This window comes from Danio rerio, chromosome 14 (assembly GCF_052040795.2).
Source record: "Danio rerio strain M-AB ecotype USA chromosome 14, GRCz13ab, whole genome shotgun sequence".
Lineage (NCBI taxonomy): Eukaryota > Metazoa > Chordata > Actinopteri > Cypriniformes > Danionidae > Danio > Danio rerio.
Window position 1 is genome coordinate 2,489,973 of NC_141034.1, and position 12,690 is coordinate 2,502,662.

The window sequence follows — 12,690 nt, forward strand, 5'->3', positions numbered from 1 at the left end:
TCAGAACTATTTGTTTCCTGTCATGTTTAATGCTGGCAAACCAGATGTGCCTTTAAATGCTGTTTTTACAGCTGTTATCGTGCTCATTTGCTAAAACTGGGGAAGTTAAGCTGATAAAAACAAATATTAAATAAGCCTTAAAAAATTAAACTGAACATTTATTAAATAATTGTTTTCATAGATCGCAAAGAACATATTTAGGGAAAGCAAAATTATTTATATTGTGGCATATTAGTTATATAAATCCATTCTCACCTGATCCCCACAATCATCAAAGTTCAGTCTCTCCCTTTGCGCATGCGTGAGTGTCTGTGTTCCACTGGTGTCCAGACTAATGATGCTCTCACTGCAAGGTCTGCCGTATTTCACATCACTCTTTCTGGAGTCAGTGGTTCTGCAAACCTCATAATTGTACACGTGCTGTAAAGTTCCTGTGCCTCCTACATCTGCGTAAAGAGGCGGATAATACGGAATAACCGGAAGATTCGCTCCAGACTTATAAAACATCCGCTCGCGTCTCCATCTGTAGCATTTGACTGACAGTATGGCGATGATGGACACGATAAAGAGAAACGACACTACAGCCAAGGCCAAGACGAGATAGAAAGTCAGGTTGTCGTTGTATTCCTTGCCGTGCGTAAAGTCGGTGAACTCCGAGAGCACCTCAGGGAAGCTGTCCGCCACCGCCACGTTAACATTGACTGTAGCTGATCGAGAGGGCTGCCCGTTGTCCTCCACTACAACAGTGAGTCTTTGTTTGACAGCATCTTTATCTGTCACTTGCCGGACAGTTCTGATTTCTCCATTCTGTGCGCCCACTTCAAACAGCGCCCTGTCTGTGGCTTTGTGCAGTTTATAGGAGAGCCAGGCGTTCTGTCCAGAGTCCACATCAACAGCCACCACTTTAGTCACCAGATAACCCACATCTGCCGAACGAGGCACTATTTCAGCCACCACAGAAGCGCCTGACTGGACCGGATACAGAACCTGAGGCGCGTTGTCATTCTGGTCCTGAATCAGGATTTTAACGCTCACGTTGCTGCTGAGAGGAGGAGAGCCTCCGTCCTGCGCTTTTACGCGGATGCTAAAATCTTTTGTTTGCTCGTAATCAAAAGAGCGAGCAGCAAGAATCTCTCCGCTCTCTGCATGGACTGAAATAAAGGTCGAGGCAGAGACGCCATTCACAACAACATCCTCTAGAAAATAGGAGATACGCGCGTTATTGCCAGAGTCTCTGTCGTGCGCTTTAACAGATAAAACAGAGACTCCTGGAGAATTATTCTCCATGATAAATGCGGTGTATGACTGACGCTCAAACACAGGGGCGTTGTCATTCACATCGGAGATTTTCAGAGTCAGTGTTTTATTAGTGGAGAAGGATGGAGAGCCCTCATCAGTAGCTGTTACTGTGATATTATATTCAGATATTTTTTCACGGTCTAAAAGCTGATCTGTGATCATACTGTAGAAATTTGAGGATGATTGCCTGATTCGGAATGGTAAACTAGGATTAATTGAACATCTGACCTGTGCATTTTTCCCCGAATCTAAATCTTTGACATTCAGCATCGCTATCACAGTTTCTGGGTCTGAGTTTTCTGGCAAAGGGTTTGAAAACGATATTACATTAATTACAGGGGCATTATCATTAACGTCAGTAATTTCCACCATCACTTTAGCAGTATCTGTTAAGCCACCACTGTCTGTTGCAACAACATTAAGCTCAAACTTCTTCAATTTTTCAAAGTCTAAAGAGCCAGTAAGTGTTATTTCACCGCTTGAAGGATCGACATTAAATGTATCTGAGCTGAGTTTACTACTCTGGGAGAATGAATAGTACACGTCTTTATTTGTTCCTTGATCTGCGTCAGTTGCAGTAACCTTCAAGACTAGAGATCCTTTTGGTGCATTTTCAGCGACAAGGGCTGTATACACAGACTGACTAAAAACAGGCGCGTTGTCGTTTGCATCCAAGACAATGATGTTAATTTTCAATGTACCTGTTTTCTGTGGAGTACCACCATCAAATGCAGTTAAAATCAGATTATACTCCTCCTGCTTTTCTCTGTCTAATTGTGTTTGCAAGACCATTTCGATATATTTAGTGCCATCCGCGTGAGTTAAGGTTTTGAGCGCAAAATTTTCGTTTGGATTTAATTTATACATCTGAAGCGAATTTACACCCTCATCTGTATCAATAGCGCTATCAATTGAATATCGAGCACCAGCCAACGCAGATTCACTAATCTGAAAAGTAATCTCTTTGTTTGTAAAAACAGGAGCATGATCATTAATGTCTAATATTTCCACATCAATTCTATGCAGCTCCATGGGGTTTTCTAAGATGATCTGAAAATGTAAGGAGCAGGGAGACACTTGGGCGCACAGCTCCTCTCTATCTATCCTCTCTTTCACTACCAGAGTCCCTTTATCCACATTCAGAGCGATGTACTCACGACTGTCCTCCGTAAAGATCCGCGCTCGACCAGATTTCAGCCTCTTAACATCCAAACCGAGATCCTGAACGATATTTCCCACCAGCGAGCCCTTTGTCATCTCCTCTGGGATAGAATAACGGACCTGCGCGCGCGCAACGGCCATGACAAAGACGCAGAGCACGAGAGGCTGCATTAGCCATGATGAAATCCGCGACGAAGACGCGCCTCTGTGCGCGGAAAAACAACAAAGAAACGACATAATCCAGATCTTCTGTTGTACTTAAGATGATGAAGAATAGATGATACAGAAAGGTGGAGAAACAGCAAACTCCACCCGAAAATACAGGAGAGCGAATGTCTCGACACTTCAGTGTTAAAGAAAAAGCGTCTGAATGAGAATGATTTTTCTGCAGAATGTGATGTCAGAAAGTGGAGGAGGATCTAAAATAAATATTTAAAGCCTGAACACACTGACCAACAGCGGCACTTAGTGCATCAGAGAATTATTGCATGTAAACATACTGGAAAATACCAAAACGCAAAATAGGAATGCGGTTAAATGCCAAAATACAAATAATTTGTGGTAACACAATATTAAGAGACAAAAATATAAATATTTCCAACAGAACACCTTTAAATATAATCACAGATTCGAGTAAAACTGCAAAATGTAAAGCAGAAAATATAAAACAGCTCTTAATGCATTTAATGCTTTACTGTAACCAAAGCGCGCAAACTTTATTAAAATATAAGCATCCTTATTGAGTACAACTTAGCTTAGGGCAGAAAAAAGTGTAAACTTATATGTGTATGTTTATATATATATATATATATATATATATATATATATATATATATATATATATATATATATATGTATATATATATATATATATATATATATATATATGTATATATATATATATATATATATATATATATATATATATATATATATATATATATATATATATATATATATATATATATATATATATATATATATATATATATATATATATATATATAAACACGAACACAAAGACAAAAATGCTGTGCTTAATCTGAGAAAAACTGAGATAAAGCATGATGATAAAATAAACACTAGAAAGCCATGTTTATAATTAATCACTCAATCTCACCTGATCAAAATCATTATTCAGGTTTGCCCTTTGCGCATGCGTGAGTGTCTGTGTTCCACTGGTGTCCAGACTAATGATGCTCTCACTGCAAGGTCTGCCGTATTTCACATCACTCTTTCTGGAGTCAGTGGTTCTGCAAACCTCATAATTGTACACGTGCTGTAAAGTTCCTGTGCCTCCTACATCTGCGTAAAGAGGCGGATAATACGGAATAACCGGAAGATTCGCTCCAGACTTATAAAACATCCGCTCGCGTCTCCATCTGTAGCATTTGACTGACAGTATGGCGATGATGGACACGATAAAGAGAAACGACACTACAGCCAAGGCCAAGACGAGATAGAAAGTCAGGTTGTCGTTGTATTCCTTGTCGTGCGTAAAGTCGGTGAACTCCGAGAGCACCTCAGGGAAGCTGTCCGCCACCGCCACGTTAACATTGACTGTAGCTGATCGAGAGGGCTGCCCGTTGTCCTCCACTACAACAGTGAGTCTTTGTTTGACAGCATCTTTATCTGTCACTTGCCGGACAGTTCTGATTTCTCCATTCTGTGCGCCCACTTCAAACAGCGCCCTGTCTGTGGCTTTGTGCAGTTTATAGGAGAGCCAGGCGTTCTGTCCAGAGTCCACATCAACAGCCACCACTTTAGTCACCAGATAACCCACATCTGCCGAACGAGGCACTATTTCAGCCACCACAGAAGCGCCTGACTGGACCGGATACAGAACCTGAGGCGCGTTGTCATTCTGGTCCTGAATCAGGATTTTGACGCTCACGTTGCTGCTGAGAGGAGGAGAGCCTCCGTCCTGCGCTTTTACGCGGATGCTAAAATCTTTTGTTTGCTCGTAATCAAAAGAGCGAGCAGCAAGAATCTCTCCGCTCTCTGCATTGACTGAAATAAAGGTCGAGGCAGAGACGCCATTCACAACAACATCCTCTAGAAAATAGGAGATACGCGCGTTATTGCCAGAGTCTCTATCGTGCGCTTTAACAGATAAAACAGAGACTCCTGGAGAATTATTCTCCATGATAAATGCGGTGTATGATTGACGCTCAAACACAGGGGCGTTGTCATTCACATCGGAGATTTTCAGAGTCAGTGTTTTATTAGTGGAGAAGGATGGAGAGCCCTCATCAGTAGCTGTTACTGTGATATTATATTTGGAGAGCATCTCCCGATCTAACATATCATCAGTGACTAAACTGTAAAAATTTGGAGTAGATGACTTTATTTTAAAGGGTAAATTAGGAGGAATGGAGCACTTAACCATTCCGTTTTTCCCCGAATCTAAATCTTTGACATTAAACATTGCTACTGCAGTCTCTGGAGCTGAATTCTCCGGCACGGGGCTTGAAAATGAAATTACGCTTATTATAGGAGGATTATCGTTTATATCAGTAATTTCAATCTGCACTTTGCTTGTGTCCCGTAACCCTCCTTTGTCTGTTGCTTCAACGTATAGTTCATATTTTTTAGATTTCTCGTAATCTAAATAACCATTAACTGTAATATCACCAGTGTTGGAGTCAATGTTAAAAAGGCCAGAAAAGCTTTCACTGCTTTGAGATAAAGAATACGTAACTTCTCCATTAGATCCAGTGTCTCCGTCTGCTGCACTAACCTTTAATACAGATGATCCTTTAGAAAAATTCTCCGGAATAGAAGCTTTATAGACAGATTGACTGAAAGCCGGTGCATTGTCATTTGCATCTAAAACAATGACGTTTATCTTGACAGTGCCCGTTTTTTGAGGGTTACCGCCATCAAACGCAGTTAAAATTAGTTTATGTTCCTCCATAGACTCTCTGTCCAAAGGTTTTTGCAAAATTATCTCCACATATTTAGTATCATCGAGATGAGCAGGTATTTTTACTATGAAATGGTCTGATGGAATTAATTTATATGTCTGAAGGGTATTTAGACCTACATCTGGATCATTAGCACTATCAATTGAATATCGAGCACCAGACAAAGCAGACTCACTCATTTGAAATGTTATCTCTTTTTTCTTAAAAACAGGAGCATGATCATTAATATCTAATATTTCCACATCAATTCTGTGCAGCTCCATGGGGTTTTCTAGGATGATCTGAAAATGTAAGGAGCAGGGAGACACTTGGGCGCACAGCTCCTCTCTATCTATCCTCTCTTTCACTACCAGAGTCCCTTTATCCACATTCAGAGCGATGTACTCACGACTGTCCTCCGTAAAGATCCGCGCTCGACCAGATTTCAGCCTCCTAACATCCAAACCGAGATCCTGAACGATATTTCCCACCAGCGAGCCCTTTGTCATCTCCTCTGGGATAGAATAACGGACCTGCGCGCGCGCAACGGCCATGACAAAGACGCAGAGCACGAGAGGCTGCATTAGCCATGATGAAATCCGCGACGAAGACGCGCCTCTGTGCGCGGAAAAACAACAAAGAAACGACATAATCCAGATCTTCTGTTCCACTTAAAATGATGAAGAATAGATGATACAGAAAGGTGGAGAAACAGCAAACTCCACCCGAAAATACAGGACAGCGAATGTCTCGATACTTCAGTGTAAAAGAGAAAGCGTCTGAATGAGAATGATTTTTTCTGCAGAATGTGATGTCAGAAAGTGGAGGAGGATCTAAAATAAGTGTTTAAAGCCTGAACACACTGACCAACAGCGGCACTTAGTGCATCAGAGAAATATTGCATGTAAACATGCTGGAAAATACCCAAACGCAAAATAAGAATGAGGTTAAATGCCAAAATACAAATATTTTGTGGTAACGCATAATTATGAGACAAAAATAAAAATATTTCCAACAGAACACCTTTAAATATGATCACAGATACGAGTAAAACTGCAAAATGTAAAACATCTCTTAATGCATTTAAAGCTTCACTGTGACCAAAGCGCGCAAACTTTATCAAAATATAAGCATCCTTATTGAGTACAACTTAGCTTAGGGCAGAAAAAAAGTCTAAACTTATATGTGTATGTTTGTTTATACACACACATATATATATATATATATATATATATATATATATATATATATATATATATATATATATATATATATAAACACGAACACAAAGACAAAAATACTGTGCTTAATCTGAGAAAAACTGAGATAAATCATGATGATAAATTAGACACTAAAAAGCCATGTTTAAAATTAATCACTCAATCTCACCTGATCAAAATCATTATTCAGGTTTTCCCTTTGCGCATGCGTGAGTGTCTGTGTTCCACTGGTGTCCAGACTAATGATGCTCTCACTGCAAGCTCTGCCGTATTTCACACCACTCTTTCTGGAGTCAGTGGTTCTGCAAACCTCATAATTGTACACGTGCTGTAAAGTTCCTGTGCCTCCTACATCTGCGTAAAGAGGCGGATAACACGGAATAACCGGGAGATTCGCTCCAGACTTATAAAACATCCGCTCGCGTCTCCATCTGTAGCATTTGACTGACAGTATGGCGATGATGGACACGATAAAGAGAAACGACACTACAGCCAAGGCCAAGACGAGATAGAAAGTCAGGTTGTCGTTGTATTCCTTGTCGTGCGTAAAGTCGGTGAACTCCGAGAGCACCTCAGGGAAGCTGTCCGCCACCGCCACGTTAACATTGACTGTAGCTGATCGAGAGGGCTGCCCGTTGTCCTCCACTACAACAGTGAGTCTTTGTTTGACAGCATCTTTATCTGTCACTTGCCGGACAGTTCTGATTTCTCCATTCTGTGCGCCCACTTCAAACAGCGCCCTGTCTGTGGCTTTGTGCAGTTTATAGGAGAGCCAGGCGTTCTGTCCAGAGTCCACATCAACAGCCACCACTTTAGTCACCAGATAACCCACATCTGCCGAACGAGGCACTATTTCAGCCACCACGGAAGCGCCCGACTGGACCGGATACAGAACCTGAGGCGCGTTGTCATTCTGGTCCTGAATCAGGATTTTGACGCTCACGTTGCTGCTGAGAGGAGGAGAGCCTCCGTCCTGCGCTTTTACGCGGATGCTAAAATCTTTTGTTTGCTCGTAATCAAAAGAGCGAGCAGCAAGAATCTCTCCGCTCTCTGCATTGACTGAAATAAAGGTCGAGGCAGAGACGCCATTCACAACAACATCCTCTAGAAAATAGGAGATACGCGCGTTATTGCCAGAGTCTCTGTCGTGCGCTTTAACAGATAAAACAGAGACTCCTGGAGAATTATTCTCCATGATAAATGCGGTGTATGACTGACGCTCAAACACAGGGGCGTTGTCATTCACATCGGAGATTTTCAGAGTCAGTGTTTTATTAGTGGAGAAGGATGGAGAGCCCTCATCAGTAGCTGTTACTGTGATATTGTATTCAGATATTTTTTCACGATCTAAAAGCTGATCAGTGATCAAACTGTAAAAATTCTGGGCAGATGACTTCACCTTGAACGGCATGTCTGCAGAAATGTAACATTTAACCTGCCCATTTTTCCCTGAATCTAAATCTTTGACATTCAGCATCGCTATTACAGTTTCTGGCGCTGCGTCCTCTGGTATTGGATTAGAAAATGAAATCAGGCTTATCACAGGGGGGTTGTCGTTTACATCTGTAATGTCGATTATAACTTTACTGGAGTCAGTTAAACCACCCTTATCTGTAGCATCTATGTTTAACTCAAATTGTTTAGCTCTCTCATAATCCAAATGTCCTTTTACAGTAATTTCACCTGTATCTGGGCCAATATGGAATAAATCTAGATTTTTTCCAGAACTGCGTGAAAAAGAATATGTTATCTCTCCGTTTGCGCCTTGGTCATTATCAGTCGCGCTTACCTTGACCACAACAGCACCATTATGTGCATTCTCAAACAATGAAACACGGTAAACAGGCAGACTAAATACAGGCGCGTTGTCGTTTGCGTCTATGACCGTAACACATATCCTAACAGTGCCAGTTCTCTGCGGATTGCCGCCATCAAAGGCTGTAAGGGTTAACTTGTGCTCATGTTGAGTCTCTCTGTCTAACGGCGCTTGAAGAACCATTTCGACGTATTTTGAGCCATCATTTCGTGACATAACCTTCAAATCAAAATGATCTTTTGGATTTAATGTATATGACTTAAGCGCGTTCGTACCTGTGTCCGGATCTTGGGCGCTGTCTAATGAAAAGCGAGCTCCGGGAAGTGCTAATTCACTAATCTGAAAATCAATTTCTTTTCTGTCAAAAACAGGAGCATGATCATTAATATCTAATATTTCTACATCAATTCTGTGCAGCTCCATGGGGTTTTCTAGGATGATCTGAAAATGTAAGGAGCAGGGAGACACTTGGGCGCACAGCTCCTCTCTATCTATCCTCTCTTTCACTACCAGAGTCCCTTTATCCACATTCAGAGCGATGTACTCACGACTGTCCTCCGTAAAGATCCGCGCTCGACCAGATTTCAGCCTCCTAACATCCAAACCGAGATCCTGAACGATATTTCCCACCAGCGAGCCCTTTGTCATCTCCTCTGGGATAGAATAACGGACCTGCGCGCGCGCAACGGCCATGACAAAGACGCAGAGCACGAGAGGCTGCATTAGCCATGATGAAATCCGCGACGAAGACGCGCCTCTGTGCGCGGAAAAACAACAAAGAAACGACATAATCCAGATCTTCTGTTCCACTTAAAATGATGAAGAATAGATGATACAGAAAGGTGGAGAAACAGCAAACTCCACCCGAAAATACAGGACAGCGAATGTCTCGATACTTCAGTGTAAAAGAGAAAGCGTCTGAATGAGAATGATTTTTCTGCAGAATGTGATGTCAGAAAGTGGAGGAGGATCTAAAATAAGTGTTTAAAGCCTGAACACACTGACCAACAGCGGCACTTAGTGCATCAGAGAAATATTGCATGTAAACATGCTGGAAAATACCCAAACGCAAAATAAGAATGAGGTTAAATGCCAAAATACAAATATTTTGTGGTAACGCATAATTATGAGACAAAAATAAAAATATTTCCAACAGAACACCTTTAAATATGATCACAGATACGAGTAAAACTGCAAAATGTAAAACATCTCTTAATGCATTTAAAGCTTCACTGTGACCAAAGCGCGCAAACTTTATCAAAATATAAGCATCCTTATTGAGTACAACTTAGCTTAGGGCAGAAAAAAAGTCTAAACTTATATGTGTATGTTTGTTTATACACACACATATATATATATATATATATATATATATATATATATATATATATATATATATATATATATATATATATATATATAAACACGAACACAAAGACAAAAATACTGTGCTTAATCTGAGAAAAACTGAGATAAATCATGATGATAAATTAGACACTAAAAAGCCATGTTTAAAATTAATCACTCAATCTCACCTGATCAAAATCATTATTCAGGTTTTCCCTTTGCGCATGCGTGAGTGTCTGTGTTCCACTGGTGTCCAGACTAATGATGCTCTCACTGCAAGCTCTGCCGTATTTCACACCACTCTTTCTGGAGTCAGTGGTTCTGCAAACCTCATAATTGTACACGTGCTGTAAAGTTCCTGTGCCTCCTACATCTGCGTAAAGAGGCGGATAATACGGAATAACCGGGAGATTCGCTCCAGACTTATAAAACATCCGCTCGCGTCTCCATCTGTAGCATTTGACTGACAGTATGGCGATGATGGACACGATAAAGAGAAACGACACTACAGCCAAGGCCAAGACGAGATAGAAAGTCAGGTTGTCGTTGTATTCCTTGTCGTGCGTAAAGTCGGTGAACTCCGAGAGCACCTCAGGGAAGCTGTCCGCCACCGCCACGTTAACATTGACTGTAGCTGATCGAGAGGGCTGCCCGTTGTCCTCCACTACAACAGTGAGTCTTTGTTTGACAGCATCTTTATCTGTCACTTGCCGGACAGTTCTGATTTCTCCATTCTGTGCGCCCACTTCAAACAGCGCCCTGTCTGTGGCTTTGTGCAGTTTATAGGAGAGCCAGGCGTTCTGTCCAGAGTCCACATCAACAGCCACCACTTTAGTCACCAGATAACCCACATCTGCCGAACGAGGCACTATTTCAGCCACCACGGAAGCGCCCGACTGGACCGGATACAGAACCTGAGGCGCGTTGTCATTCTGGTCCTGAATCAGGATTTTGACGCTCACGTTGCTGCTGAGAGGAGGAGAGCCTCCGTCCTGCGCTTTTACGCGGATGCTAAAATCTTTTGTTTGCTCGTAATCAAAAGAGCGAGCAGCAAGAATCTCTCCGCTCTCTGCATTGACTGAAATAAAGGTCGAGGCAGAGACGCCATTCACAACAACATCCTCTAGAAAATAGGAGATACGCGCGTTATTGCCAGAGTCTCTGTCGTGCGCTTTAACAGATAAAACAGAGACTCCTGGAGAATTATTCTCCATGATAAATGCGGTGTATGACTGACGCTCAAACACAGGGGCGTTGTCATTCACATCGGAGATTTTCAGAGTCAGTGTTTTATTAGTGGAGAAGGATGGAGAGCCCTCATCAGTAGCTGTTACTGTGATATTGTATTCAGATATTTTTTCACGATCTAAAAGCTGATCAGTGATCAAACTGTAAAAATTCTGGGCAGATGACTTCACCTTGAACGGCATGTCTGCAGAAATGTAACATTTAACCTGCCCATTTTTCCCTGAATCTAAATCTTTGACATTCAGCATCGCTATTACAGTTTCTGGCGCTGCGTCCTCTGGTATTGGATTAGAAAATGAAATCAGGCTTATCACAGGGGGGTTGTCGTTTACATCTGTAATGTCGATTATAACTTTACTGGAGTCAGTTAAACCACCCTTATCTGTAGCATCTATGTTTAACTCAAATTGTTTAGCTCTCTCATAATCCAAATGTCCTTTTACAGTAATTTCACCTGTATCTGGGCCAATATGGAATAAATCTAGATTTTTTCCAGAACTGCGTGAAAAAGAATATGTTATCTCTCCGTTTGCGCCTTGGTCATTATCAGTCGCGCTTACCTTGACCACAACAGCACCATTATGTGCATTCTCAAACAATGAAACACGGTAAACAGGCAGACTAAATACAGGCGCGTTGTCGTTTGCGTCTATGACCGTAACACATATCCTAACAGTGCCAGTTCTCTGCGGATTGCCGCCATCAAAGGCTGTAAGGGTTAACTTGTGCTCATGTTGAGTCTCTCTGTCTAACGGCGCTTGAAGAACCATTTCGACGTATTTTGAGCCATCATTTCGTGACATAACCTTCAAATCAAAATGATCTTTTGGATTTAATGTATATGACTTAAGCGCGTTCGTACCTGTGTCCGGATCTTGGGCGCTGTCTAATGAAAAGCGAGCTCCGGGAAGTGCTAATTCACTAATCTGAAAATCAATTTCTTTTCTGTCAAAAACAGGAGCATGATCATTAATATCTAATATTTCTACATCAATTCTGTGCAGCTCCATGGGGTTTTCTAGGATGATCTGAAAATGTAAGGAGCAGGGAGACACTTGGGCGCACAGCTCCTCTCTATCTATCCTCTCTTTCACTACCAGAGTCCCTTTATCCACATTCAGAGCGATGTACTCACGACTGTCCTCTGTAAAGATCCGCGCTCGACCAGATTTCAGCCTCTTAACATCCAAACCGAGATCCTGAACGATATTTCCCACCAGCGAGCCCTTTGTCATCTCCTCTGGGATAGAATAACGGACCTGCGCGCGCGCAACGGCCATGACAAAGACGCAGAGCAAGAGAGGCTGCATTAGCCATGATGAAATCCGCGACGAAGACGCGCCTCTGTGCGCGGAAAAACAACAAAGAAACAACATTATCCAGATCTTCTGTTCCACTGAAGAAGAATATATGATGAAGAAGAAGATAATTAAAAGCGTGGAAAAAGCAAAGTTCTTCCGATAACAAAGAGCGACGAATGTTACCACGCTTCAGAGCAGAGACCGTCTGAAATGAAGAGATATTCTGCAGAATGTGATGTCAGAAAGAAAAGGAGGGTCTAAAATACAGTTTAAAGCTTGAACAGACTGACCAACAGCGGCACTTGGTGCATCAGAGAAATACTACAAGAGCTACAATAAATACTAACAAGCAATAGATTATAAAAAAAACATACTGCCAGCAAAACAGGTAT

The 12,690-nt window shown here is 41.6% G+C and overlaps 28 protein-coding genes and 2 pseudogenes across 30 annotated transcripts in view; all 30 read right to left on the minus strand.

Moving 5' to 3' along the window:
- Positions 1-2,697, minus strand: part of pcdh2g30 (protocadherin 2 gamma 30) — a 68,866-nt gene extending 66,169 nt beyond the window's left edge. The window contains exon 1 of the mRNA NM_001024202.2: positions 256-2,697. Within this exon, the coding sequence (NP_001019373.2) occupies positions 256-2,697 (2,442 nt within the window). The remainder of the gene's footprint in view (positions 1-255) is intronic.
- Positions 1-6,016, minus strand: part of pcdh2g28.2 (protocadherin 2 gamma 28.2) — a 72,185-nt gene extending 66,169 nt beyond the window's left edge. The window contains exon 1 of the mRNA NM_001444397.1: positions 3,581-6,016. Coding sequence (NP_001431326.1) covers positions 3,581-6,016 — 2,436 coding nt within the window. The remainder of the gene's footprint in view (positions 1-3,580) is intronic.
- pcdh2g27 (protocadherin 2 gamma 27) overlaps positions 1-9,191 on the minus strand; it is a 75,360-nt gene extending 66,169 nt beyond the window's left edge. Inside the window, 1 exon segment of the mRNA NM_001024199.2 lies at positions 6,756-9,191. Coding sequence (NP_001019370.2) covers positions 6,756-9,191 — 2,436 coding nt within the window.
- The window catches only part of pcdh2g28 (protocadherin 2 gamma 28), a 75,360-nt gene extending 66,169 nt beyond the window's left edge, over positions 1-9,191 (minus strand). Inside the window, exon 1 of the mRNA NM_001024200.3 lies at positions 6,756-9,191. Within this exon, the coding sequence (NP_001019371.3) occupies positions 6,756-9,191 (2,436 nt within the window). The remainder of the gene's footprint in view (positions 1-6,755) is intronic.
- Positions 1-12,690, minus strand: part of pcdh2g1.1 (protocadherin 2 gamma 1.1) — a 226,530-nt gene that overhangs the window by 66,169 nt on the left and 147,671 nt on the right. The gene's annotated exons all lie outside the window — the stretch shown is intronic.
- pcdh2g1.2 (protocadherin 2 gamma 1.2) overlaps positions 1-12,690 on the minus strand; it is a 222,937-nt gene that overhangs the window by 66,169 nt on the left and 144,078 nt on the right. The window lies entirely within an intron of this gene.
- The window catches only part of pcdh2g2.2 (protocadherin 2 gamma 2.2), a 214,072-nt gene that overhangs the window by 66,169 nt on the left and 135,213 nt on the right, over positions 1-12,690 (minus strand). The gene's annotated exons all lie outside the window — the stretch shown is intronic.
- The window catches only part of pcdh2g3 (protocadherin 2 gamma 3), a 206,322-nt gene that overhangs the window by 66,169 nt on the left and 127,463 nt on the right, over positions 1-12,690 (minus strand). The window lies entirely within an intron of this gene.
- Positions 1-12,690, minus strand: part of pcdh2g4 (protocadherin 2 gamma 4) — a 201,455-nt gene that overhangs the window by 66,169 nt on the left and 122,596 nt on the right. The window lies entirely within an intron of this gene.
- pcdh2g7 (protocadherin 2 gamma 7) overlaps positions 1-12,690 on the minus strand; it is a 193,694-nt gene that overhangs the window by 66,169 nt on the left and 114,835 nt on the right. The window lies entirely within an intron of this gene.
- Positions 1-12,690, minus strand: part of pcdh2g8 (protocadherin 2 gamma 8) — a 183,334-nt gene that overhangs the window by 66,169 nt on the left and 104,475 nt on the right. The gene's annotated exons all lie outside the window — the stretch shown is intronic.
- Positions 1-12,690, minus strand: part of pcdh2g9 (protocadherin 2 gamma 9) — a 178,409-nt gene that overhangs the window by 66,169 nt on the left and 99,550 nt on the right. The window lies entirely within an intron of this gene.
- pcdh2g10 (protocadherin 2 gamma 10) overlaps positions 1-12,690 on the minus strand; it is a 173,301-nt gene that overhangs the window by 66,169 nt on the left and 94,442 nt on the right. The gene's annotated exons all lie outside the window — the stretch shown is intronic.
- The window catches only part of pcdh2gp1 (protocadherin 2 gamma pseudogene 1), a 169,187-nt pseudogene that overhangs the window by 66,169 nt on the left and 90,328 nt on the right, over positions 1-12,690 (minus strand). The window lies entirely within an intron of this gene.
- The window catches only part of pcdh2g11 (protocadherin 2 gamma 11), a 160,889-nt gene that overhangs the window by 66,169 nt on the left and 82,030 nt on the right, over positions 1-12,690 (minus strand). The window lies entirely within an intron of this gene.
- pcdh2g12 (protocadherin 2 gamma 12) overlaps positions 1-12,690 on the minus strand; it is a 156,658-nt gene that overhangs the window by 66,169 nt on the left and 77,799 nt on the right. The gene's annotated exons all lie outside the window — the stretch shown is intronic.
- pcdh2g13 (protocadherin 2 gamma 13) overlaps positions 1-12,690 on the minus strand; it is a 152,532-nt gene that overhangs the window by 66,169 nt on the left and 73,673 nt on the right. The gene's annotated exons all lie outside the window — the stretch shown is intronic.
- The window catches only part of pcdh2g14 (protocadherin 2 gamma 14), a 146,523-nt gene that overhangs the window by 66,169 nt on the left and 67,664 nt on the right, over positions 1-12,690 (minus strand). The window lies entirely within an intron of this gene.
- pcdh2g15 (protocadherin 2 gamma 15) overlaps positions 1-12,690 on the minus strand; it is a 127,985-nt gene that overhangs the window by 66,169 nt on the left and 49,126 nt on the right. The gene's annotated exons all lie outside the window — the stretch shown is intronic.
- The window catches only part of pcdh2g16 (protocadherin 2 gamma 16), a 124,484-nt gene that overhangs the window by 66,169 nt on the left and 45,625 nt on the right, over positions 1-12,690 (minus strand). The window lies entirely within an intron of this gene.
- The window catches only part of pcdh2g17 (protocadherin 2 gamma 17), a 121,366-nt gene that overhangs the window by 66,169 nt on the left and 42,507 nt on the right, over positions 1-12,690 (minus strand). The window lies entirely within an intron of this gene.
- The window catches only part of pcdh2g22 (protocadherin 2 gamma 22), a 110,450-nt gene that overhangs the window by 66,169 nt on the left and 31,591 nt on the right, over positions 1-12,690 (minus strand). The window lies entirely within an intron of this gene.
- The window catches only part of pcdh2g19 (protocadherin 2 gamma 19), a 106,883-nt gene that overhangs the window by 66,169 nt on the left and 28,024 nt on the right, over positions 1-12,690 (minus strand). The window lies entirely within an intron of this gene.
- The window catches only part of pcdh2g20 (protocadherin 2 gamma 20), a 103,066-nt gene that overhangs the window by 66,169 nt on the left and 24,207 nt on the right, over positions 1-12,690 (minus strand). The window lies entirely within an intron of this gene.
- Positions 1-12,690, minus strand: part of pcdh2g21 (protocadherin 2 gamma 21) — a 99,499-nt gene that overhangs the window by 66,169 nt on the left and 20,640 nt on the right. The window lies entirely within an intron of this gene.
- The window catches only part of pcdh2g23 (protocadherin 2 gamma 23), a 95,093-nt gene that overhangs the window by 66,169 nt on the left and 16,234 nt on the right, over positions 1-12,690 (minus strand). The gene's annotated exons all lie outside the window — the stretch shown is intronic.
- pcdh2g24 (protocadherin 2 gamma 24) overlaps positions 1-12,690 on the minus strand; it is a 90,731-nt gene that overhangs the window by 66,169 nt on the left and 11,872 nt on the right. The gene's annotated exons all lie outside the window — the stretch shown is intronic.
- pcdh2g25 (protocadherin 2 gamma 25) overlaps positions 1-12,690 on the minus strand; it is an 86,390-nt gene that overhangs the window by 66,169 nt on the left and 7,531 nt on the right. The gene's annotated exons all lie outside the window — the stretch shown is intronic.
- Positions 1-12,690, minus strand: part of pcdh2g26 (protocadherin 2 gamma 26) — an 82,151-nt gene that overhangs the window by 66,169 nt on the left and 3,292 nt on the right. The window lies entirely within an intron of this gene.
- LOC147833819 (protocadherin gamma-A11 pseudogene) lies at positions 9,851-12,510 on the minus strand (annotated as a pseudogene). The gene has a single exon (XR_015507050.1). The product of XR_015507050.1 is annotated as a protocadherin gamma-A11 pseudogene (transcript).